General features: G+C 41.8%; 3 protein-coding genes across 12 annotated transcripts in view; all 3 read right to left on the reverse strand.

Annotated features, from left to right (window-relative positions):
* Positions 1-6557, reverse strand: part of ndrg3a (ndrg family member 3a) — a 32344-nt gene extending 25787 nt beyond the window's left edge. For both annotated transcript variants that reach the window (XM_005915308.3, XM_005915306.3), the window contains exon 1: positions 6397-6557. The gene's annotated coding sequence lies outside the window, so the exon portion shown is untranslated. The remainder of the gene's footprint in view (positions 1-6396) is intronic.
* A 552-nt stretch (positions 6558-7109) lies between these two features.
* Positions 7110-18301, reverse strand: phf20a (PHD finger protein 20, a). 5 transcript variants are annotated; one of them, XM_005915310.2, is made up of 17 exons: positions 18146-18301; positions 16003-16109; positions 15239-15404; positions 14879-14963; positions 14500-14576; positions 13803-14391; positions 13638-13688; positions 13261-13530; positions 12823-13017; positions 12620-12715; positions 11838-11993; positions 11274-11455; positions 11069-11168; positions 9542-9737; positions 8996-9437; positions 8538-8718; positions 7110-8412 (listed from the first exon to the last, which is right to left on the reverse strand). In XM_005915310.2, the coding sequence occupies exons 2-17, from the start codon at positions 16083-16085 to the stop codon at positions 8270-8272; spliced, it is 3012 nt and encodes a 1003-aa protein (XP_005915372.1). In that variant the 5' UTR covers positions 16086-16109; positions 18146-18301; the 3' UTR covers positions 7110-8269. The 5 variants fall into 5 exon arrangements, with proteins under 5 accessions (XP_005915372.1, XP_005915373.1, XP_042070612.1 ...); XM_005915311.3 differs by lacking the exon at positions 18146-18301 and adding an exon at positions 17032-18139; XM_042214678.1 differs by lacking the exon at positions 11838-11993.
* A 2009-nt stretch (positions 18302-20310) lies between these two features.
* The window catches only part of arhgap46a (Rho GTPase activating protein 46a), a 30311-nt gene continuing 27216 nt past the window's right edge, over positions 20311-23405 (reverse strand). For all 5 annotated transcript variants that reach the window (XM_014341021.2, XM_005915314.3, XM_042214658.1 and 2 more), the window contains 3 exons: positions 23115-23206; positions 22852-23021; positions 20311-21982 (listed from right to left, as the gene is read on the reverse strand). In XM_014341021.2, coding sequence (XP_014196507.1) covers positions 21788-21982; positions 22852-23021; positions 23115-23206 — 457 coding nt within the window. In that variant the 3' untranslated portion in view covers positions 20311-21787. The remainder of the gene's footprint in view (positions 21983-22851; positions 23022-23114; positions 23207-23405) is intronic.

The following is a 23405-nucleotide window of genomic DNA, read 5'->3' on the forward strand; positions in this document are numbered from 1 at the left end:
AGAGGACAACTGGCTGGCTCCCTAAACAGAGTGCTATGGTTTGTAAAAAATACTTTTCATAACGTTCAGTCTCAACCTAAATTTACTTCACTAATGCAGACCCAGAGACCAACAGTAATATTTTCCACTGGTGTTCTGATGTTTCAGACCAGCAAACTGGAAACTCAATTTATCCATTATGCAGTTGTGGATTCGGGTGTTTGCAAGAGGGAAGCTGGGACATGAGTCAGCCCTCCCCATGCCCCACCCTCCTCACTACATTGTACTATATAGTCAAGCATCTATTCTGGTCTTCGTTTATAAATAAAGTAGTAGTCCTTCCACTAAGCTGCAACTTTATGAGAGCCTTAGTGGGCAGTGTGACTGGACCCCTGTGACTATATTAAACTGCATAGTTTAAAGTAAATACATCCAAATTTTCAAGTGTAATCACTAGAGACCAACATAATTTAACACTGCTTTAACTCGACACTGATGCTAAGATACCAAGCTGCATCCTCCGGGACTGAAAAATGAAGCCACCGTTGAGGTGTCAGAAACTGCACTTCCTCTAATAATGACTGGAAGTTAACTTGTCAAGTGGTTGGAGTTTTAATGATATTACCTAATGAATAATATGGCCTCCTGGAGTTTGTGCTTCAGTTTTAAGCTAATTAACACTTGATAACGCTTCTGTCTCATAAACATACTAGTCTGACCGGGATTTTAAGACCGGACCATAGCAAAGTACAAGCACTACATGAGAATGCATGAGGTTCATATGATTGCTCCTATTACTCCTCCTTGATTCTTTGGCTTAACATCATAGTTAGTCCTACTTGTGGAGCTGATTGACTAACTGTGAATCCCCCTGCTGCTGCATTGGACCAGCTGCTTTTTCAAATGAGAAACTTTCATTTTTCCATCGGAAGAATCAGTCAACAATCAACTCCATTGCATGAAGTTGACTGATTGATAAACAGACTGGGAGGATCAAAAGACCTGAACCAAAGCAACATCAATTTGGACCAGAGCTGAGGTGTGACACAACCGACCTGTGCGTGTCTTCATTTGTAATTGAACAGCCATGAGAACGGAAACATAATGGACTTACGCACTTTGACTTCCTCGCTTTTTAAAAACAGATGAAACCATTTATTGTGATAGAGACTTCACAGATTTTACCCTCCTCTATAAAAGTTCTCTGTGCATTTATAATGTATGTCACAAACACGCATATGAATTCACTTCATCTTTCCTTTAACTCCACAAAGCCCCGCAGGGCACTGACCCAGATGATCCTTTCAAACAATGATAAACAGACTTAATAAGAAAACAGTATTGCAGAAAACAACTGAGTTACTGTAGTGCAGCTGGGTGACATGGGGGGAAATCATATATCAGAAGTCACTGCATAGTTGGGAAACTTAGACCATTTAACATCTTCCAACTATGTTAAAAAATATAACGTTTCCCTGGCGAATTTAATGTATCCCTAAAAAAAGTAAATCAAGTCTTGCAGCATTTTGTTAGCGTTCTGCTTCCATAAATGAAGTAACTTGGCTATACAAACAACTATAACATTAAGCTATCATCTTTAAACTGGAATATTTTTTTTAGACAACACGTTTTCCCCCCTTCATGGTGCAGGACACCTTGGGGAGAGAAATAGTCTGCAGATGCAGACCGAGCACAGTTCTGGAAAAATTGTTTTGCAGCACTGAGTGACAGAAGACATGCAATTACTAGCATGGGTTTACATACAACATTAAACTACATCAGCACAAATGCTGTCTCATCCTATACTTCATTATAAAACATATTAACATACCTTAAAAAAATCAATTTACTGCCCAGGCCTAAGCTGTAGCTTCATGACAGACACCATTGATGAAGCAATAGACATCAGAATATACAGGTCTCACATAAAGGACGCTTAATGATGGGTTACAAGGAAAAAAAAATATCGCTGCTAAGGGACGAAGGACGAGACAGCTGTGTCTTGATAAATTAGCTCTGATAGCTCAGATCGAGGTGTGAGTGTGACTGAATGAGTCTCTCCTGGCTCCGCTCCTCCTGGTATCTGGCTATAAATTGGCTGAATGGCCAGGCCTGTCTGCCCTGCACTCAGCGCTGCTAATAGAGTACCTGCCCCACTCTGCTACGCTAGGCTAGCTGCAGCTTAGTCTATGGGGATTTCCTCTGCCATGCTCAGTTGTGCAGGAAGCCTAAAGAAAGAAAGTGGAAGACAGAAACTGTATGTGCGTGCGAGTGTGTCTGTGTCCTGGGTCACAGCTGGTTGATGTGAAGAGGCAGAGTTTCCAGAAGAGCGGAGTCCTGCTGGAGGCTCAGCAGGATCTGGAGACTGCGGTCAGGCTGGTTGAAGGGCACCTGTGAAAGCAGCAGCGAGGCCATCTGTGTGGCACGGGACCTAACAATCTCAGACACACGCATGCACGGCACATCAGCGTCACTTCAACAAACGAGGGGAGGGAAACACAAGATACTGTTTCCATAAAACATTAACAGAGCACAGAGACATGAGAGCCCTTGTATCCAGAGACAGTGAAGACCTCTGCCTGTGGAAACACAGCAAGCTTTGAATGAGGACAAGTCTCAGTATGTTTCAGTGTATGAATCAGTGCTAAGAGGCCTGTTGCCTCACAGGAACACAGCCTCTGCTAATAGAGTTATCTGTGTGGTCAGCTTGGCTGTCACAATGACTGATTGCTGACAATTCAATTTCCCAGAGAAACACAGAGGTGGCTCCTCTGGCGCCTTCCCTTGGCGAATGTTCGCTGTGGAGGCTGGCGGTGTCCTTGGCAACCACAGGAGGCGGAGGTACGCCCCCCCCAGATCCAGCTCAGCTGGTGGCACTCCTGAAATCGAGCGACCTTTTTCACCATCATTTGCATAAACTCATATTCTTCTTATCACAACAACCAATGAGGAATTCTTCAACAGCTGGCTTTGACTCCAGCACGTTGACTTTAAGTCCAGCGAGAAAACATCAGACGAGTGATAAAAAGATGTCGACTATTCATCTCTTCCTAATATGTAAAAACAACAATACATGTACACGTGCGAACGTGAAACAAACAACTCTCACCGAGTCTAAAGGGTCCAAACCTCTCAAAGTATGATCCCTAAGTTTTTAGGTCAGTGCTCGCTGCGTCTCATCTGTGAGAGAATTTATCAGCTTCCAGCAGAAACATGGATCGAGGGGGTCCTGAAACTACCAGGGCGCTGCATCTCCCATATGCTTCGTCACATTAAAGCATCTAAGTGTCTTGGGTGTCCCTGTGACCATAAAGCAAACGGAGGATGTAACCGCTCATACGGCTCACAGCCTATTGTGAGGCACTGTAACTAAAAGCTGCGTGCTGCTATTAACACTTTTAAGTTCGGAGAGCCTGCTGTGTGATGTGTGCCAGCTTATATGGATCTATGACAAACAGGGATTTGGAATATCCCCCCCAATCTGGATTAGTGAATACAGCTTCTCTTCCGCAGAAATCCAACAACCACCTTCAGACAAACGAGAGGAACAGAGAAAACTGAGGGTTAACGTGATGGCATCTGTGCAGATGTGCTCAATATGTGATCCTAAAAGAAAAGCAGAGAGACGGGGACAGTCCAGAGGTCAAACCTGGCTTGCATCCAACTCTTTGGATCAACAAGCTTACCACCTGTGCTTCTCCTCGCCTCACTCCCACCTGCTGATTTGGCCGCCGATGTTGATAAGGAAAATGGAGATGGAGCCCTCCTTCTAGCAGGGATGGGATCCAGCAGATAAGAAAGTCTTGAGAAAACTATGTAGAAGACAGCGCGATTGCCTCACACGAAGAAAGTCAGCTCGCAAACGGCCTTGGATGTTTTGCCTTTCGTAGCTCGTCATAAGGAAACTTATCCTCCGTTATATCCATGCAATAAAAACAAACCGAGCAGGGACTCAGCGGTAGACTGGGATGAGATGGAAATTTAAGAGATGAACCCGGAGCAGAGGCTTACATCCATCATCTGTTTTCTCCAGGCTTTGTACAGCTTCAATTACAGATGCTGTTACGAAAACACAGCAGCAGCGCAGAGGACAGAGCCGGACTGAGAAAAAGACACACGGGATAATGTTTACATTGCTCGCCTTGCTGGGGATTTAAAAAAAACAACAAAAAAACTATAATAATGTGCTGGCTGTATGTTTTTACTGCCAACTGACTAAGGAGAAATAGCAGAACAGGATGAGGATGTATTGTCAACAAAGGTTTTAGGCATTTTCCATTATAAGAAGTCGTCACGGTAAACGTCTGTGCCTGGCACAGGTTATGTTTGGCCCTGCGGGGCCGGGAATCCAAAGGTGAAAAGCGAATACTAGACAAGACTGACTGTCAGCACAGTGGCTTAATTACTGTCTCCATCTGAGCAGCCAGTGTTATTTCCTGACATTCATCCCTGCCAATGCTGCAAGAAATCCTCTTCTGCACAACAGCAGCATTTTCTCACTTTTTATGTACTCTGTAATCCTTGTAATACATCAAGTGGAAAGTGTAATCCAAGCTGAAAGGCACCGTAAAAGTTTCACCTCTTGACACTAACAAACGGAAATTATTTTTCAGCATTCACTTACGAGCGTTAATGCCATGTGAAGCCCGCAACTGTTTCATTTTGCCGCCTTTGCATTCACTCCAGTGAGTTTGTTTTAATTTCCGAGCACGCGTGGGAGATGAATCACGCCACCTATTAAAAAAAATATGGCAAAACTCTTGCGATAAACCACATAAACCGCTTATAAATTATTCAACATTTCAGCGAGGGCTCTAAGGATTACAGCCTAGAAAGACCTGATGAACACGTTGTCCTACAGATTCCAAGATGTGAAGGACAACGTGTGCATTAATAAACAACTTTTGACCCTCCCATAAGTTAAGCACAAGGTGATTCGGTGTAATAATCAACCACGAGCTTAGAGCTTCAAACAATAAGGCCAAAACACCCCACCCCACCCTACCTGCTCTGTTATTATATATACAAGCTTTCCCAATCGCAGTCAACAGTCTTCTGCAACTATATAGCAACTGACAACAAAATCCTGGTAGTTGCGTAAGCTCTGTTCAGCCTGTTCTGACCATGTGGCACTATTCGGGGCACTGTGGGAGATAAAATTTGTGAATTTAACGCCATCAAACTTTACATTTTAACAGTTACATATGCTACACAGGCTTTCTTACACATTTAGCACACAGGAAGGAACACAAAGGTCACAGTGACCTTCTTGTCCTTTTCTGTAGTGTTTAAATCTCCCATAAATGAAACGGTCTCAATAACCTAATGGCAGATTTACTCTGAAAGAGTGGGATATGTGGTGGTATTTAAATACAGGCTCTGATATCTTTAGTAATGAGAAACACCTGATGCCCACTCCCTTACACTTCTCACCTGTGTGACCTTCGCCTGCGTACCAGTGACAATGTCATCAGTCACGTTATGTCTAATTTTTTTTTTTAAATTAATTAATTTTTTTTTTTGGGGGGGGGGGGGGCGCGCTTCTATCTCATTGCGACTGATCTGCATAGTAATGATGGGTCTGTCGAGGATAGACTGGGACAATTTGTGGAGGAGCGTGCAAAGCTGAGGGCAACACGTCCCCTCACACTGCGAGAGGTGGGAGGCCAGACATTCAACACCCGGCTTTGGATCTTTGGAGACAAATGTTTCCTGTTATAGCTCAAAATAAAATTAAATCCATGCAGATAGAAATCATATTACTATTCCAGTAATTGGATTGGGGGGGGGGGGGTGTTTAAATAAAAGGCACAACTTGTATTTTTGGCGCGTTTATAATAAAAGTTCTTGTTTTCTTTTTATTAACAGGTAATAAGTACTAACAGGTTCTGTGCACTACATCTATTTAGCTCAAAGCTATTCGGCTAACATTTCTTTAGTTGTCACAGTCCGTTATGAGGCGTCGTGACAGGCCTAGTTGTATTCTAACTAGCTAAAACACAGGTTAACACTTAGCAAGCACAAATGTTAACAGTGAAAAAAAAATCCCAGCTCAATGGCAACAACAACTGCACTGACAAATGAAGGGAAACAAGCTAAACCGTTAACACAGGCGTTATGTCGCATCACAGTTGAGAGAAGCGGCTACGAACTCAATTCAATTCAGCTGCAGTTTATTTATTTATTGGTTTTTGGGTTTTTTCATGACTGGACCGCTCGCTCCCTGTGAGCCACTGGTGTTTAACATGTGGTTTTAACTAGTCCTCTAACGATCCTCTAACTGCTGCCATCATCGATGTAACAAACGCCTGGACAGTACAGACAGCAGCACGAACAGGTTGAGAAATCCAGCGAGCTGAGGTAATCTCCTGTGGCATCGGGCACATCTGTAAGTGGTAAACGGTTATGAAAACTCACCTCGACGGTTGAAATAAGTATCCGGTGGTTTACTGTCAATTCTTCGCTGGGAGTGCTGTTGAATACCGTCGGTGAATTGTATTTCTAAGTACACAGCGAACAACGCTCGTGGCTGCCCAGCGTTTCCTCTGCCTCAACTAGTAATTCTGGGCGGAACTACACGCTGCGGCGGAGACACGGCGGAGGAGCCAATGGGAAAGAGGCGGTACCACCCACAAAGTGGGGGGTGAGAACGGGAGGTCTCACTCCGCTCCGAAATCACGGAGACGACACTCTGCTCCCAAGGGAGAAACAAAATGTACAGAGACGATCAAAGCCAGTGTTTGTGATGACTTCACAGTTCCCAACTTCATTAGATTCGCTGGGCTGCTGAATTTATCGACGATTAATTTTTAAACGACCGCTGTTTATAAGTCTCTGATCAACAGATGAGCATTGAGGCTTAATATATCATTTTCCTGCTCATTCCTTCATTCACGATAGCAGCTGACATTTTGAGAGATTACACGATTACAATCCCCATCCAGTTTCTATTTTCAAGCCGATTATATAACCGCTCAAATCGGCTATGCCATAAAAAGCCAAAAACCGTCACATCAAACATCAACATCAAAATATGAATGATCCAACCATCGACTTCACTGGTAGTCAACACAGACAGAAGAGGACTGCTCTGTTTTTATGAGAAAACATACAGAACATGTTCATCGCGATTAATATCAAGGATATTTTATTTATGTACCAGGAAATCTGTTTGCATTGTTCTGGACATTTCCCCTGCTTCTAAACCAGACACACAGTACAGTAGCATACAATATGCTCATTAAAGAAGAATGACATATTTACAAACAAACGATTTACTGTAAATAAACAGAATACAGGAAAAAGAACACATTTACAGGTTTTCTGAGTAATATGTCACTGACACAAGATGATAGGTTAAGAAGAGACAAGTCCACATTACAATTTTCAGTGAATCATAGGTCAAGTGCTATAGCAACGACAATCCAAGGAGTAATTTAAAGTAGGAACGCAAACTGATAAAATGGGTGAACGGACAAGCAGACAGCTTTCAAACAAAACTTTTCCTTTTGCCAGTAAAGCTAAAATAAGATGCCTTTGATACCCAACAAAAATAACTTCACAGTGTAGTGGAAAACAAACCCTAGAGGAGGTCAAAAAAAATAGATTTTTTTGTAGGGACCGCTTATACAGCATCATTACATACTAGATGTCTTCAAGTTTCTATCTGTCCACATTTACCAAAAGAATTTGACACATTATGGCATGATAGATGACCACAACTGAACTCTGGGAGACAAGGTTATGCAAAACAAAACCATTTAAAAAAAAAAAATGAAAATGTGTTCAGAAATCTGCTGCAAAGAGTGTAGGTTCAGGAACTGCAATTTGCTTATAAAGCTTCTTCTGCATGTAAAGCACTGCGTACTGGGAGAGACGGGACAACCTCAAGCAGTAGCTCAGACAAAAGGCATTCATAAGGTTTAGAGTTGCATGGAAACCACAGAAGTGTAGTCTGGTCCTAAAGGATTTTCTCCTGCATTTACGAGGTTACTTCTTGTGTTTTATCCTGATTTAAGATGCTCACTTTTCATACATGTTCATATAAATGTTCATATAAATATTCATATATGACACAAGCTGAGCACGGCATTGGATTCCACCACACGGACCCTTTTAAAAAAGGAGAAACAGCAGCAGAGGTCAGATCAGAGCAAATGTGCTGAACCAACAAAGTCTTGGACCTGCATGAATACTGTCATCTTTGCAGCCTGTGACCAGTGAGCTTCAGCCACTGCATCTCTTCTGCAGGCTGTGTGGCGTCTGAACCTGCTGCTCTTCTCTGACGCCCTCATGTGGAGCTGTACAGGGCGATCTGCTGCACCTTGCTTAGCTGTGTCAGCAACCGTTTCATGCGGTGTTTGAGCTGAGGCAGGCGAGCCAGAGGTTCAGGAGGCTCCAGTTCCCCGGTGTAGTCCAGCCAGCTCTCCAGCACTGATGACAAGAAGTAGAGTTTGTTTCAGAGAACCTTTGTGAAATTTTATCAGTCATATTTTTAAATCAGTTTGGTGAGTTAAATGACCTAGTTGGACAGAAGCTATTAAAGTCAAAGGGCTTACCATCTAGCTCCCTCTCAATGAAGTCCATCCTGTGAGAGACCTCGTCCTGGACGGCATCTATGTGATCCAGCAGGTTGATCCGCCACTGCTGATGCTGCCTGCTGTTATCTGAAGCTTCTCCGGAGTCCTTGACACCCTCGTCCCTGTTCTCAGTCTGTGACCATGAGCCACCCAATGAAGCCTGAACAGTTTTAAGGGAAAAAAAATGGGAGGATTTACCTACAATCCACATGAGAGTTGTACAAGGACTTACTTGGAAATGTATTCACTTTGAGGAAAAACAAAGTTTATGATGGAGTCATTTTAAATTATATAATAAACCAAAAGGGACCTGTGCAGTTAAGATCTAATGCTCACATGAGGTGAGTTATTCTGAGAAATGCTGACAAAAGTATATTTTTATATATCCCCCTCAGAAGAGCAGCTGTTCTCAGTTTAATTACATAACAAATCCCCACCTTGTTGCTGATGCCTGTTGATTTGGGCTTGTCTGTCTCAAGCAGGCTTCCGTAGCGTTGCTCCCTTTCCAGCAGCTCCTCTGTGCTCCTCATGCTGTCCTCCAGCTCAGAGCCCTGTCGGGTCTCCACCACCAGCCGCTGCTCCACTGCTGGATAATATGCTCGTGGTTTCTGGTAGCAGTGTTCACTGGTAATGTAAGAGTCTTGGAAGGAAGGAAAGGGGGAAGAAGAGCAGGACGAAGAGGCGGTGGCAGCTGTAGCAGCCCGGCTAAGCTTCTCCAGAGCGTTGGACATTAAGATCTCTCCTCGGTTCATGTCCTCATCAGGAGTCACAGGAGATGGAATTGCATTGCTGCTCCGGCACGAATCTGAACCAATCCTTGACCTCTCCAAATGCTTCCAGGGCTGTCGCCATAGCTGCAGGTCAGGGTGAGAGTTGTTCCTGAAAGTACAGGGAAAAAAATCCAATGTGTGACTGATTAATCATTAATAACAGCTGAAGTGCATTGGTCAGAAATATCCTGTCTTGGGAATAATTGTACTCACTGTAAGACGCTCATCTTAAGCTGAAGACCATTGAGGATCTCCACTACATGATGCACATCTCCCAGCAGCTGGTGGGTGGTGGTGATCTTCTTGGCATTTTGGTGAGAGTAGTTTTCTTCCAGGAACGAGAGTCCATACATGTGACCATTGGTCAACCACTCTCGATCATACCAGTAACGTAGACTCTGCCTCTGACCTGAAATTGAGACAATTAAATATTAACTGTTTGTAACAGCAAAAATATGCTTTGACTGTTAGGCCACCAATATTCTCTGTACAAGCCAAACTGTGTCTGACTCCTTTTCTAGTTGGTTGGGAATAAATGGCAGATTGAAGAACAGAACGCACAAACGTAAGCAAACCAAGTCAACTAAACAGATGTGTGCTAAAGGTCTTAGCTTAGCAGCATTTTATCAGCTTCCATCATTTACTCCTCCACCTTGGCAATGTTAACACTCTTCACACATTTTCTTTTTAGCTAAAGTCAGGACTGTACAGTCATGCAGCTCTGTGCCGTGGACACAGTCAAACACCCCAGAAGACTACATTGTTTAGTTCCCACTAATAACCAACTAAAAACAATAGCCAGCAATGTTCATAGTTTCTGTAATTTAGCTGTGTTTTGAAGACCAGGAACTTATGACTCTATATAAGCAAAGTGTACTGTGCCATACAGCGACACACCTAAGTGTAAAACTTCTGTCTTAAAAAAAAAAACAAGGTAATAATATGAAGCAGAATTCCTTTTAAAATGCTAATATTGTATGTCAAAAGTCATGACTATGGTTATTAGGACTAAACATTCTAATCTCAATTTAAAGTTACACAATGATATCATGTACAGTCCAGTAAGCATTTAGAATCACAGTGAAATGATAGCATCTTCAAACCAGGAGAAGGAGGAGGAAGAGGATGAGAATTAGGGTAACAAAAATGAGTCATATGACATAAAAATGATTACTGATTATTGGCTAAACAATTTAGCATCCAACAAGAGCCACAGGGACACAATGTTAGAACTTGGAACAACTTTAAAAATAAAATTTTTCGTATTGTCCAATGTTCCTTGGACATTGTCATTTTCTTATTGTCCACTAGATGGCCGGTTACACTTTTTCAAGATTCAAGATCCTTTTATTTGTCACGTACATAGTTATACAAGTATAACACGCAGTGAAATGACCTGATACGCTCTTCAACTGTGCAAAATAGAGAGAGAGAGAGAAGTAAAAACTACAGCAGAAGCAAATGGTTATTTCTAACAGATAAGCAGAGCAAGCTTTATGATGGAAATGATGCAGTCTTAGGCTTTGACCATACTCTATTGTGCAGCTGGAGATCCAGTGTCCTTCTTATTATATTTCTTTGAGGTCTGTCACCCGGGGCACATGCACAGTTGTTAAACTAATGTAAATTCTGTGCTGACAATTGTGCGCGAACATCTGCAAAGTCCCTTGTGCTCACTGGAAAGTATAATTCTAGGTCTGCTTTTAAAAAAAATAAACAAATAAATTTTTTCCCCCTTACCTGGTGGGTCTCGGCAGATGTAGCAAGTGTAACGGTCTGGAACATTTTCTTCCAACAATCCCATACAGGTGCCATGCTGCCAGCACAAACAATCTTCACACTAACAACAAGACAAACGTATTTAACAATTGTGAAAGTCTTAGATACAAAAGCAATAAATAATAAAGCCTGATTTAAAATAAAAACAAAACAACAACAAGCTCACCTGAATCATGAAGTCATTCTCTTCTTCCACCTCACAGATGCATCTCACTATCTCTTGGTCACTGGTGTCTAAGGCACCAGAGTCCACACTCAGAGGTGGTGTAGTGACATCCAAATCCACATCAAAGTCATCTTCACTCCACCCACAGCTATCAGTGGACCAGTCACTGATACTATCCTCATCTACAGTAACAGGGACAAAACGAACGGTTGGGTTTTCAAGTGAACGACACAACCTTAAGATTTAATTTGTTTGTGGGTGATCCTGTTAAGTCGAAATAAAACTTCCGCTTAAATCACTGTTGTTTTTTAGTATTTGTAGCTTAAATGATGAAGCAAGCAGTGGCAGCGAACAACAGCAAAGGATTCAATCAACCATGGGTTCAAAATGTGGCAACTATATTGACTTGTTGCATGCATGAGTATCAAATGTACAAAGATGAGTCAAGCTAAACAAAATCTGCAGCATGATGGATTAAATCCGAAAGGAACAGAAGAATGTAGGGAGAGGAACCCATCTACAGCCACACATATTCAATACACGCACACTATCAGAAATACCCACCATCCACATGTATCTGCTCTGAGTAGCTGTATCCAGGCCTGCTGGGGTAGGCCTCGGGCTTGTGATTGTGTGAGGGGGGAGTTTTGAGTGGCAAATTCAATTTGGACTGAAGACCCAATACTGAGATGCCAATATTCTCCTCACTACCTGTGCAGTCTGTTAATACAGGGAAGGGGGGGGAAGCACATGTTGAACAAAAATGTCAGCTTTAATAATGCTAAAAACAAGTGCCCATCAGGAAGTGAGAAAATGTGGCACAAACATACATTATGGACAAATGACATTACTCAAGAACAATCGGGGGGCAAACATGCAGCCCGTATTTCAGGACTGAACAATGTCAAATAACTAGTCAGTGGAACGCCGCCTATACATTCGTGTGCATGCCAAACACACCACTGTGAATGCTACCCAGAATTAACACTAGTGCAGGACTTGTATGTCGGATCAGTCATTATCAGTGCCACAATAAAATCTGGCTTTTTCCATCTGTATTGCCAGCTAAAAGAACTTTAAAAACAATCTAAAAAAATAAAATAAATCAAGCTGACCAATAGATTTAAGAGACAAGATGTTGGAGTTTTTTGACTGACATTATGGAGGGACAGAGGCAGACGACAAATATCACGCTTCTCCCACACACACAGACTCAACCACCACACCAAGAGGACTGAATGGAGCACGATGCTTTGCAGGCTAGCCATTCCCACAATGTCACAGTGAGTGCGCATGCAGAGCAGCAGATATGCGATGCAGCCATATGCCAAGCACCTGCTTCTTACCAGACTTGGCCTTCTTTTTCTTCTTCTTTTTCTTGAGTTTAATGCGGAGGAAGTCCTTCTGTTTAGGCTTTTCTTTCAGTTTATCTTTTACTGAACCTAGGGGCAAGAGTTCAGCTGCATGAGAGTACAGCAAACACTGCTAACAGGTTGGTACTCATACAAGCTGAATTGTTCTGAGCACATTTTCATTGCATCATACTGACCAATATCGAAGCAACTCCTGTCTGAGTCTTTGTCCTGCAGCTGACAGCCATTCCTGTCCAGCTGGTTCTCTTTGCTTTTCTCCCTCAGCAGTGCCCTCTGCTGATGGCCTTGAGTGTTGACTGCAGGCGGTGCTGAGGTGCGTCTGCCAGCAGCCTTCAGCTCTCCACGCGGAGCCGTGGCAACTCCAACAGACTCTGAGGAAAAAAATCACAAGGAATTTATGAGCCAAGGTGCCTGATCTCAAAGCAATGCTGGACGTGCATATATTTATCACTTGGCCTCAATTCTGAAGTATGTGATTTAAAATAACAGCAAGCCGTGACTCAGCATTTCAGATTCTACTATTGAAAAAGCGACGCAGTGACCCAGTTTATTTATTAAAAACTCTTCCTCTGTCACTTTATCTGGAACAAATGACAAACTGAAGAATAACTTACGCATGGATGCAGAAATGGTGCGCCTTCTCTTTGTGCCATCCAAACCAGTGGCACTAGACTGTTTCTCAGAGGCCCTAGTCTGGACGCTCCTTGTGGGGCTGCGGTCTGCCTCTGGGGGCTGTTCCTCGCCATGGTAATATTTCATGTGGTAATGCAGCAGCTTGGCTTTACGGAATGATTTTGTGCAGCCAGGAGCACTGCACTTGAACGGGTTGTGATCAAGATTGATGGACAGGACAGGAGGAGGTTGGTTTTTGATAACTCGATACACTGAAACAGAACAAAAGAAGTGCAAGGTGTAAATAAAGCTCTTCTTGTTTTTTTAAAGAGTGTGAGAAATTGCAGTGCTTGACTCAAAAATGTTAAAATGTACTCACATGGTTCTCTGCTGAATCTGTTGGGGTTGTGGAAACCCTGCTTCCTTACCGCTGTTAAAAGATAAATGAAAGGAACTCTTCAAAGTGCGCTCACATGCTTTCCAAAACACCAGAGAGCCAATGGCATTTCTGCTAAATGACTTCATTTAGTGCGTTAACACTTACGTTTCACAGGCTGAGGAGGCGGCACATCCACTGCAGCCTGAACACTTTCTGATTGGACATTTGGTTTCTGCTCCACATCGCCACTGGATTCTGTGGTTGTCATAGTGACAGACACCTGCTCTGTTTGCGATGACATCTGAGTGGGCAACTCTGTGTATGGCTTGAGTGACTCTGTATATGGCTTTGCTCCAGTCTGTTCCATTTCCACCTCTTCCTTTTTCACATCTCCATTGATGCGACACGTTTCGCCACCTTCCTTCTCGTCTTCCTCGACTTTCACGCCATTACTGAATCCTGTCCCTTTTTCGACATCCCTGGGCTTGATTTGGTCTGCTTTCTCAGGGATTTCCTCTTCTTTTTTGACAGTGGGCACAGCCTCTAGCTCACCATTTGTTTTCTTGTTTTTATCATTTACCATTCCCTGTTCATGCTCCTCATCCTCAGTGTTGCTGTCTTCCTCCTGGTCTGAAGTGCTGCGTCTGGCTCGCTTGTTCTTGGGTCCCCCGTTCTCCTGAGACCTTCTGTCTCTGCGGTTTGGGGCCCTCCTAACCATGTTCCTTTCAGAAGACCGAGACTTCCCTCCACCTCTCTGTGAGCAGGGCAAAGAAATAGCTTAGAAACAAAGATCTAAAAACTGTAGTCGAATCCACGACAGTATATCGTATCATTTGTAAGAAAAAAAAAAACATGTTGGTACCTCTCTGGTAAAAGGCTTCACATGTATTCCTTTCACTGTCTGGATGACACCATCATAAAACCTCACAGTGTAGGATGCTGAAAAGAATGAAGAAAACATACAACTATTTGATCATTTTAAATGTGATGTGTGTGAGGCAATCGCTCTATGCAGAAATCAGATAAATCTAGCATTTTAGATATTTTTTTGCATTCCCAACAAAAGAGAAAGTACTTAGACGACATCACAGATTTCATATTGAAACCAAAAACAAACGTACAAGATCTCAGACTATACTCCATATAACACTACTTTGCAATGAAAATGCAAAACTTTAAAAACTAGTAACAAATCCATGACTGAAACTCATTTAAGCCCATTAACTTAATGCGATACTCACCATCTTTATTAACCGAAATGACCTTAGCAGGATAGAAACGGCAGTCAGACCAGCTGGCCAACACTTTGTCATTCACATGAAAGGCCTGGAGGGAAAAGATGTGACACTGTTGGCACCATTTCAAAGATTGCATTGGAGGTGGAGGTGTTAAAGGCTTCCTATAGTTTTATTAAAAATGACACTTTTACTTGTAAGTAAAAGCAGCAGTACCATTGAACTTATGCAAATACAAAAACCCAAGAATCGCATTTCGCTAAGTCCAGTTCAATGCAGTAATGCACTGTGCAACAAAGGGTAAAGAAGACAAGGCAGAATGTCTCTACGCTACACACTTCAAAGCAAGCATGACTGTTAGCTTACAGGTACATCATCATTCAGGCCCTGCCGCCTCAGCTGAATTCTCTCTACAGGTCTCAGGTAGGGACTTGTCCAGTCAAACCATTCGTCGTAACGGTGGCTCCACTGCCGATAATGGATCAACACTTTTTCATCGTCATAGTCAATCTTCTCAATGTTGGCAGCATACCTACAGGAAGAAGTTCAATGGCTAGTTTATAGAAAGGCTGAATGAATGACAAGTCTAGTGATTTAAGCACTTATCATTTATCTCAAACATATAATGAGGGTGGCTTTAGAAATGAAATCAAGCTTAAAAATGTAAACACATAAAATACAATGAACCATGGCACAGCTGTACTTAGTGGATGGTGTGCTGGGCATTTACACCTTACTGTAGTGGAGTTAGTTTTCATTTTTAAATGATACCTTTAGTACTAAACTGTTGTATACAATATCAACTGCATTTATACATAACTGTGTCAGAAGGAGTGCAGGTCTATTATAAAAGACATTCATATTTTAAAAGGCTCCTCCCACTTAGCTTTGCAATGGCAGTATTCTAATGATGTAGTCTTATCACACATTTACAAGGATAATTCCTTTAAATAGAATTTAACATGTTTTTACATGATTTTCACAGCTTAAGGGACACCTTGAGGACACTCATCAAACATTACGGTTACTGTAATACAGGCCCGAAAATAAACAAGGAATGGAAACTTAGGTGTGAGGGGGAAGTGAACAGTAAAATGGATGAGAGAGGAATGAGTGAGGCCATGACTCACCAGTTTTTGAGGCTGTCTCTAGCCTCAAGCTGAGCTCCCACCTCAAATGTTATCCCTCTTCTGTTAGGGGGCGTCTTACTCATACTGCCCACATCAAGGCACCCTTCCTGTATGCGCACACACACACACACATTAACCATTAAAAGAATCTGCACTCATATGACCTCTGTTTTGCAACTAAGAGACATAAATTGTGCCGAACAAGGGACACAATACACATGTGCACACACACACACGACCGTCAAGGTCTTTACAGATAATAATGCAGTCAACTCTGTGTGTGCCTGTGGTCTTTCCTAAATATTTCACCAAGTGACTGGAAAAATAAATCACTCTTTAAATCTGAATACCAATCTAAGACACCCCCTTTGTGCCAGCAGAACAATAACCCTGTCCAGCAAGGGAAAAATACTACCACTGTAGGCTTATACAAGCTACAGATTACAAATGTTGTTACATGGTGTGGCACAGTGTGCAGAGATTAAATACTGGTATATTAAGGTGAGCCATGCCCCTCAAATGGTGGTGAATATGTAGCCAGTACCAGATGTTCAGCAAACACTACCTCAAAGAATAGGAGTCTTTAAAAAATAAAAAATAATCAAATGTCCTCACACAGGCTCCTAAGCGGTTTTAATCAAATTTATCACAGTGCGATTTCAGTGTATCCTTATCAACCACATCGAAAGACGGTTTAAGAATGACAAAGATAATGTGCTCACTGTAGGCATTCACCACTACAGCAGGAAGACATTTCTGCACCGAGCTAACACGGGATTGATTTAACAGCCCATTCTGCTTAAACTGCCGTTGTCAGATAAAGAATAACACTGATGATCGCTATTTCAGCTATAACAAAAACACAAATAAAAAATAATGAGGGTCGTTGGAGTCGAGCAGAGGAATAGACCGAAATCCTCCCGATAACATCGCTTCTTTTGTCATGCGTACGTACACAGGACAGACTGACATGCCGGTGCCTTTCATTTAAACAACTAAAAATTCACACCATGCACCACAGCATCTTACTTTTGTCCACGACGGAGCCTAATCGGTTCACCATAGCGGAGACTGTCGGGAGTAACTCCGGATTTCAGCGCAACCTACAAACCGGATATCTTCACACTACCCTGCCCACGTGTTTTTTTGGTCAGTCGATTTCACGTATAGACACAATGGGAGACAATGGTAAAGACCATTATGGTTGCACGTAGGGTATTCCCGCTACATTAAGAGGCGAGCAATAGTCTGCTCGGCAAAAATACTGGATTTAAGATCAAATCGGGTGTTTATTGGCGTGCAGAGAGCTACACAGACGGCAGTGACACGGACACAGAAGACGCACAAGAGACGCAAGATGCCACAATCAGGGCACATGAAACAGGTGATAAAAATTACTTTAATCTCAAAATTATCCGCTAAGACTATGTGTGGAGTAGCACATTTCGCATTGTAATATGCGGAGGAAAACGGAACCCCATATAGTATTTTACCACCGGCCCACCCAATACATTTAACAGCGTTCAACCGCTATTTTCTATCTAATTTAATAAAAGGGGGAAAAGCTGAAGAGAAAAAACACTAACAGGACTCGACATTTCCCAGATTTCCTTTTGTTGACCACTTCTACCACTATAGACGCGTTATTGTCCAGTGTTTTATAACCGGAGGGCGGAGCGCGAAAGTAACTGACACCTACGTCAGACCCTTTGACAAATAACACTCGTCGAACAAGCGCTGTGGAGGCGGGACGCTTACATTTGATTGGGCGAGCAGCTGTCGTTCACAGAGCCGTTCGCGGCCTCGCAGAAGGCCTACTTTTTCATACTTTTCTGGCTGTGTATGCGCGCGGCGTGGAAATGCCGAGTATAAACTTCTCCAACTAAACAGCCACAGACATTTCAAAGCACAGAGTAACAAAGACCGTAGGACCTGAAAGCACACCTGCTATATACCAAATACAAAACCGATATGTACTTGTATAACATTTTATTACCTACTTCGTCACGTTTTGTTTTGAACTCAAAAAGCCGACATGCGGCACCATACCGCTGTTGATGCACCCACCAACCGGGCCTCGGTCACGATATTACTGGGAATTTAAATCTGTCGAATGCAAAGTGAGGATATTCAAGCTTCTTACCTGTTTACCAGTCTCTATTTGTCCGGTTCGATGTATAATCTGCTGTGTAACTGCTTAAAAGCACAGGAACCGCCGGCTCCGCCTGTCAGCTCAAGACCACGCAGTTAAATTTCTCCCCGTTGCATTCACCACCGGCGCGGGCAGTGTGCTTCTGCGATGCGCATGCGCATTAAACGGACCAAAGCCCTTGTGAATATCAATAGGACGTCTCATCTAATACAGTCTGTTTCATTGCGTATGTATAGATAAATATTTAATAACCTGCAATTTGCCAAACTTTATCTATTATAAACTGTAATAATTATGAATATGTACAAAAATGTAAAAGCAGTAAATTAAATCAGAAATGTAAGTCACATGCAGTATAAATCCGTAATAAAGTCTAAATACAGGCACAGGCATAAATACAAGCACAAAAAATCAGAATTTCAATGGCTTTTTAGTACAGCTGTTCCTTGTATAATGTTAAATTGTATTTAATGTTTCCTAAATAAGTTGCTGTTTTGATCTTAGAATAGTGATGCTTTCAGTTCCTGACTATGCCCAGGGGACACGAGTGTCTCCCCGGTGTATGTTCGCCTGGATCTCTTTTCTTTTACTTGTTCAAGTCCCAAAGGCAAAGCCCAGAGCTCCTATTATCTGGCTTTAATGTTTATGCTGCTCTGGCAGCTTTGCACCAGAATGACCGATGAAGCAGAGTGAAGTTTGTGTAGTGATGAACATAAAAATGACAAATATTTGAACATGTACAGTGAAGGCAATGACAATTGTGGAGAAGTGTGTGTGTGGGTGTGTGTGTGTCGGGGGGAGGGGGGGGGGAATCCGGTATATCTGATTGTTAACTCTTTCCCTTGTGAGTCTAAGGACAAACAGGAAAAATGGATTCTCATTCTCTGGGTGTGATTGTGTAACACACTGCAAGACAGACTGGCTGATTGCGAAACGTCAAGGCGTATTACTTCTGCTTTTGAGAGTTAGATCCATGAACATTTTAAACTGCAACAATATAATTACATTGAACTGATGTATCAATGTATACTTTAGTAGTTAAACATTGTTTAATCCCTTAAATCAAATTTAAAAAAAAAACGCTCAACATTTTAATATTAGAAAATATTTTATTATAAAATGTTAGTCTATACGAAAGAAAAAACAATTAGAAAATAAAAATAGGTGCAGTAATCTATTGAAATGAAGAAACATAAACAGAAAATCTGTATATAAGGCAAAAACTGAGTATGTAAAAGTCTAATGGGCTTGAGAGTCAATATTTGGTATGATCACCATGATTCTTCAGCACAGACTGAACTCTTTTAGCCAAGGTCCTAAAAATTATCTATGTATTAAAATTATGTTTAGAATAAAAAGATTAACAGGACTGATATATTTGTTTCCACTTACATGAAAACATCCACTCACACTCTCGTGTGTGTGTGTGTGATATGCAGAAGTTGGTCTATTGCAAATTGTTGAATGAAGAATTCTATAAATAAGTGTGAAGGTTTGGTGACCCGTCCATGCAGTCTGAGGACCTGTGGTTCATTTGTTCCATTCTTGTGAGCGTTACAGCTGTTTTTGTGTTACTGTTTTTAGCTTGTGGTAGCCTAGTTGAAAAGCTTAGTCCATTCATGAATTACTGTGCTTGAGGACTCACTTAACATTTAAGTGCTTTCTGTGCAACTTTCACACTCCAATGAAAGCACTCTGCTTTTGTATTTTGCCCAAGGACACTTGGGCACTCAGACTGGAGCACCTAGTGATCAAACCAACAACTTCCTGATTAGCAGATGACCTGCTCTACCTCCTGAGCCACAGCCACCCACATGGTGATAACGGCCCAAGAAAATATCTGGCTTGGGGCCTATCACAGAGTCGTGACCCCTGTGAATGATTCATGGGACATTGTTAACAAACAACAAAAACATTCCTTTGAAAATGGTCAGGTAAAGGATTGGATTGAAAATTAGTGATTTATCATAACCTCTCAAGAAACCCTTTAATACAGGCTGAACTGTACAGTTTTAAGCCACTGCACAGAGGTATCAGAGGACTTTGTTACTTGGTGTTCTTCCACGCTTTTTTACAAACTATTATTACCAGAATAAAGGCAAACTGCCCCAAACCAAAAAAAATCAAAATACAAATAAATTGCACACACTAGGGAATCCAACAGTAATTTTGAACAAATCTTTATTCATGGACAATCATTCCTTATTACGATGAGAAAGTATGCCAACACACATACACGCATGTACAAGGAAAGTGGTTTGAATCATTCCTATGTTCGTAAGATGAGCGGTTACAGCAGAAAAATGATCAGTTAATTACAACACAAAAGTTTTTTTATTGCTCTTTTACAGCAACAGTTAAGCTCAACCATAACCCAGACCATTAGAATACACTTACAGGAAGTTACTACTATTTTACATGTAAAATATTTACATCGACAAAGCCTTAAAGAGGGGCACAAAAAAGCTCAGTTTACATTCTCATAGCACTTGACAGTTAAATCAATATTCAGCGAAGGAGGCTTGTGTTAAGGTTAATCAAATTTTCAGTCTGTGAGAGAGAGAAAGAGAGAGGCCATGTACAGTTCTCACATCGAACACCCGTTTTATAGTAAGACCTGAGCCAAAAAAAAAAAAAGCATAACATAGGGACCACAAACACAAGAGAACTTGATTCCAATTGAAATTTATCTTACAGATAATAGAGTGTATTATCAGTTGAATAACCAGCCTCCCACGTTGTTACAGCGTGAGCTGTAATTAGAATTAACACTCCCGCCTGGCTTAGGCAATCGTTTGAATTTGGAAAAATCAAAGTAGTTCCATGTTTATTTGCTTAGAAAATTGCCAACATCCATTATCAAGAGCTTTCTGCACATCCCTCTAGTTTGTGCTTTGAAATGAAGCCTCTGTAGTCTATCAGAATAATTGCGGTGGAGTGGCTTTATATGCCTCGTAAAATTAAATACGAGGAGACCGGCTATCAGTACGACTACTCAAAACAGCACAGGCAAGCTTATTAACAAGACACCATTACAAGATCTCTTTTACATTTCATATGTTCAATTTTCTGTACATAATAGAAGGCTGTGCCTTTTGTTCACACGCTGACAATCACACACGCACACACGCTTGAATAAAATCAACCAGAGGGGTGGGGAGAGGAGAAAAAAAAGGCAGAGCGTTAACACTGCTGCCTTATGTTTTTTTTGTGCAAGTAAGGAATTTCTGAAACTAAGTTTGTACTTTGCACAGCCCAGTTGTCCCATGTAACTATAGTTCTACCAATTAGATAAGAAATAAAGGTAAACCTCTTCACATGCAGCGGTTAGAAAATACAGTCATTAAAGTGAACCACTTGTAAGCAGTCACTGTGGATTTTAGTATCAAAATCAGTGAATCCTAAGGTGGTGTGTTCGTCTTTCAGTAAGAAAGCAGGAGAGCACAAGGGCTCAAAGTCCCAGCTAAAGCGGTTTTCGCACTCCTTGTGTTGTAAGAAGTTTAATATATCACCTCAACAGTTTCCAGTGCGGTCTGAACAGAGAGACAGTATTTTTGCATGCTTCTAATGTATAACTGGAGAAGTTTGAGGGCTGATCAGCCCCTGAGGTGCACTCTCTGTGCTTTGCAACCTCTACACCACCCCTTCAATGAAACTGGTGTCCAGGTGAACGATGAGCATTCTCAGGAAGGACATCTCCTTGCGGGTGTTCTCGAAGATGATCCGTGGGTCGTCGGACTGGCATCGGAGGCAGTTGGGAGCCATCACCATGGCCAGGTTGTTCACATCCATCTTGGTAATTGCGACATTGGATGGCTGAGCGAATACCTGGAGATAAAAGTGAAGGAAGGAGAGGAAAAGCAATCAGGAGGTGTGTGAACTGTCTGAACTTAAACCTACAGTCACTTATGCATGAGTCATATTCAATTATTTAAAAAGGTCAAATGCTCAATAGTTTTATTATATAATTACTTTATAAATCAATCAATGAGATTTTTAAGAGTTTACCAACACTCTGTTTTGCTAACTGGTTATTCCAAAGTGGGTCTTTTTCTATTAGCCCTGTGATAGACTGGTGACCTGTTCAGGGTGTACCCTGCCTCTCGCCCTATAGGATTCAGCAACTTGTAAATGTGTAGCATTGAACTAAGAGGAATATTTGTTTTTAAATGTATGATTAAGGACAAGCAAACTTGATTAAGAATGTGTAATTCACTGTAAATAATAAAAATGTTTACTATTAGGACGGTAAGCAAACACTAGGTATGATTAACACTGTTCAAGAATTTATTCTTTTGTCTTGTTTTTTAATCTGGTGGACTACATTAAAAAGGTCTGCTCATGACAAAGTGCTCTGTAAGACGGCTCAATTAAGTCATCCTACACCTTTTAAGTCAATACTTTGTGTTCATTCTAGTTTTTGATTCATCATTGTTTTTGTTTTGTTCCTTTTACTTCTGCATTGCAGCTCTTTTTGAATGAGTGGTGCTTTCACTTACAGACAACTGTAACCACTCTTAAATGTTTATGTGACGTTCCCCCCCCCTGAGTTTTGTTATTAGTGTAAAGTTCAGTTTTAACTGATCTTTTGTTTTGAACAAAACATGTGTATATATAATCACAATGGTGTTGACTTATTACACCATGACTAAGGACCCTGCGTGACAAGATTATGAATCTGTCAGCTTATTGGTTACCTGCAGGAAGTGGATGAAGTAGCAGAGAACGAGCCGGTTGAGCTCAGGCAGAGATTGCACAACGGCAATGGCCGCCACTGGGTCATCGCAGTTAGTGACGCACTGCTTGTAGAAGTTCATGGGGATGAGGGGTTCTTCCAGCTCCCGATACCATAGCTTCATCAGAGAGGCTGAACGAGACATGACAAGAGATTTTATTTTAATAAAGAAAAAGTTCAAGAAGAAAACAATCAAATACTTCAAATTTAAAAATCAGTGCTCACCAGGAACATTGGGGTCAGAGAGGTTCTCTGGAATCCTCCACTGGTCTACTTGGAGCTTCAGTGCATTTACTTCATCAATATCTCCAGGAACCCTGTGGATAAAAAGCAACCCTACAGTTACAACCAGCAGCCACAAGAGGGACCTCTACTTCTACTCTGCACATTCTTCATGCCTGGTGGCAAAACCCATTCCTCACGCACACCCAGTTGGCCTCAAATGTGGCCTGGTGACTCTTGCTTTGTTTGCTGTAGTTGCATGAAACAACACAAAAACAGAATAAGCAATATAAC

Source organism: Haplochromis burtoni, unplaced genomic scaffold (genome assembly GCF_018398535.1).
Source record: "Haplochromis burtoni strain Fernald_Lab_line unplaced genomic scaffold, NCSU_Asbu1 Contig_12, whole genome shotgun sequence".
Taxonomy (NCBI): domain Eukaryota; kingdom Metazoa; phylum Chordata; class Actinopteri; order Cichliformes; family Cichlidae; genus Haplochromis; species Haplochromis burtoni.

What these genes read in the sequence shown, in the direction of transcription:
- phf20a (XM_005915310.2), bottom strand. Translation starts at nt 16,085, where the DNA reads ATGAGTAAGACGCCCCCTAACAGAAGAGGGATAACATTTGAGGTGGGA. An exon ending in CATTTCGGTTAATAAAGATG is followed by an intron (nt 14,577 to 14,878) that starts GTGAGTATCGCA and finishes CATTCTTTTCAG; the next exon opens with CATCCTACACTGTGAGGTTT. An exon ending in TGAAGCCTTTTACCAGAGAG is followed by an intron (nt 14,392 to 14,499) that starts GTACCAACATGT and finishes CCCTGCTCACAG; the next exon opens with AGAGGTGGAGGGAAGTCTCG.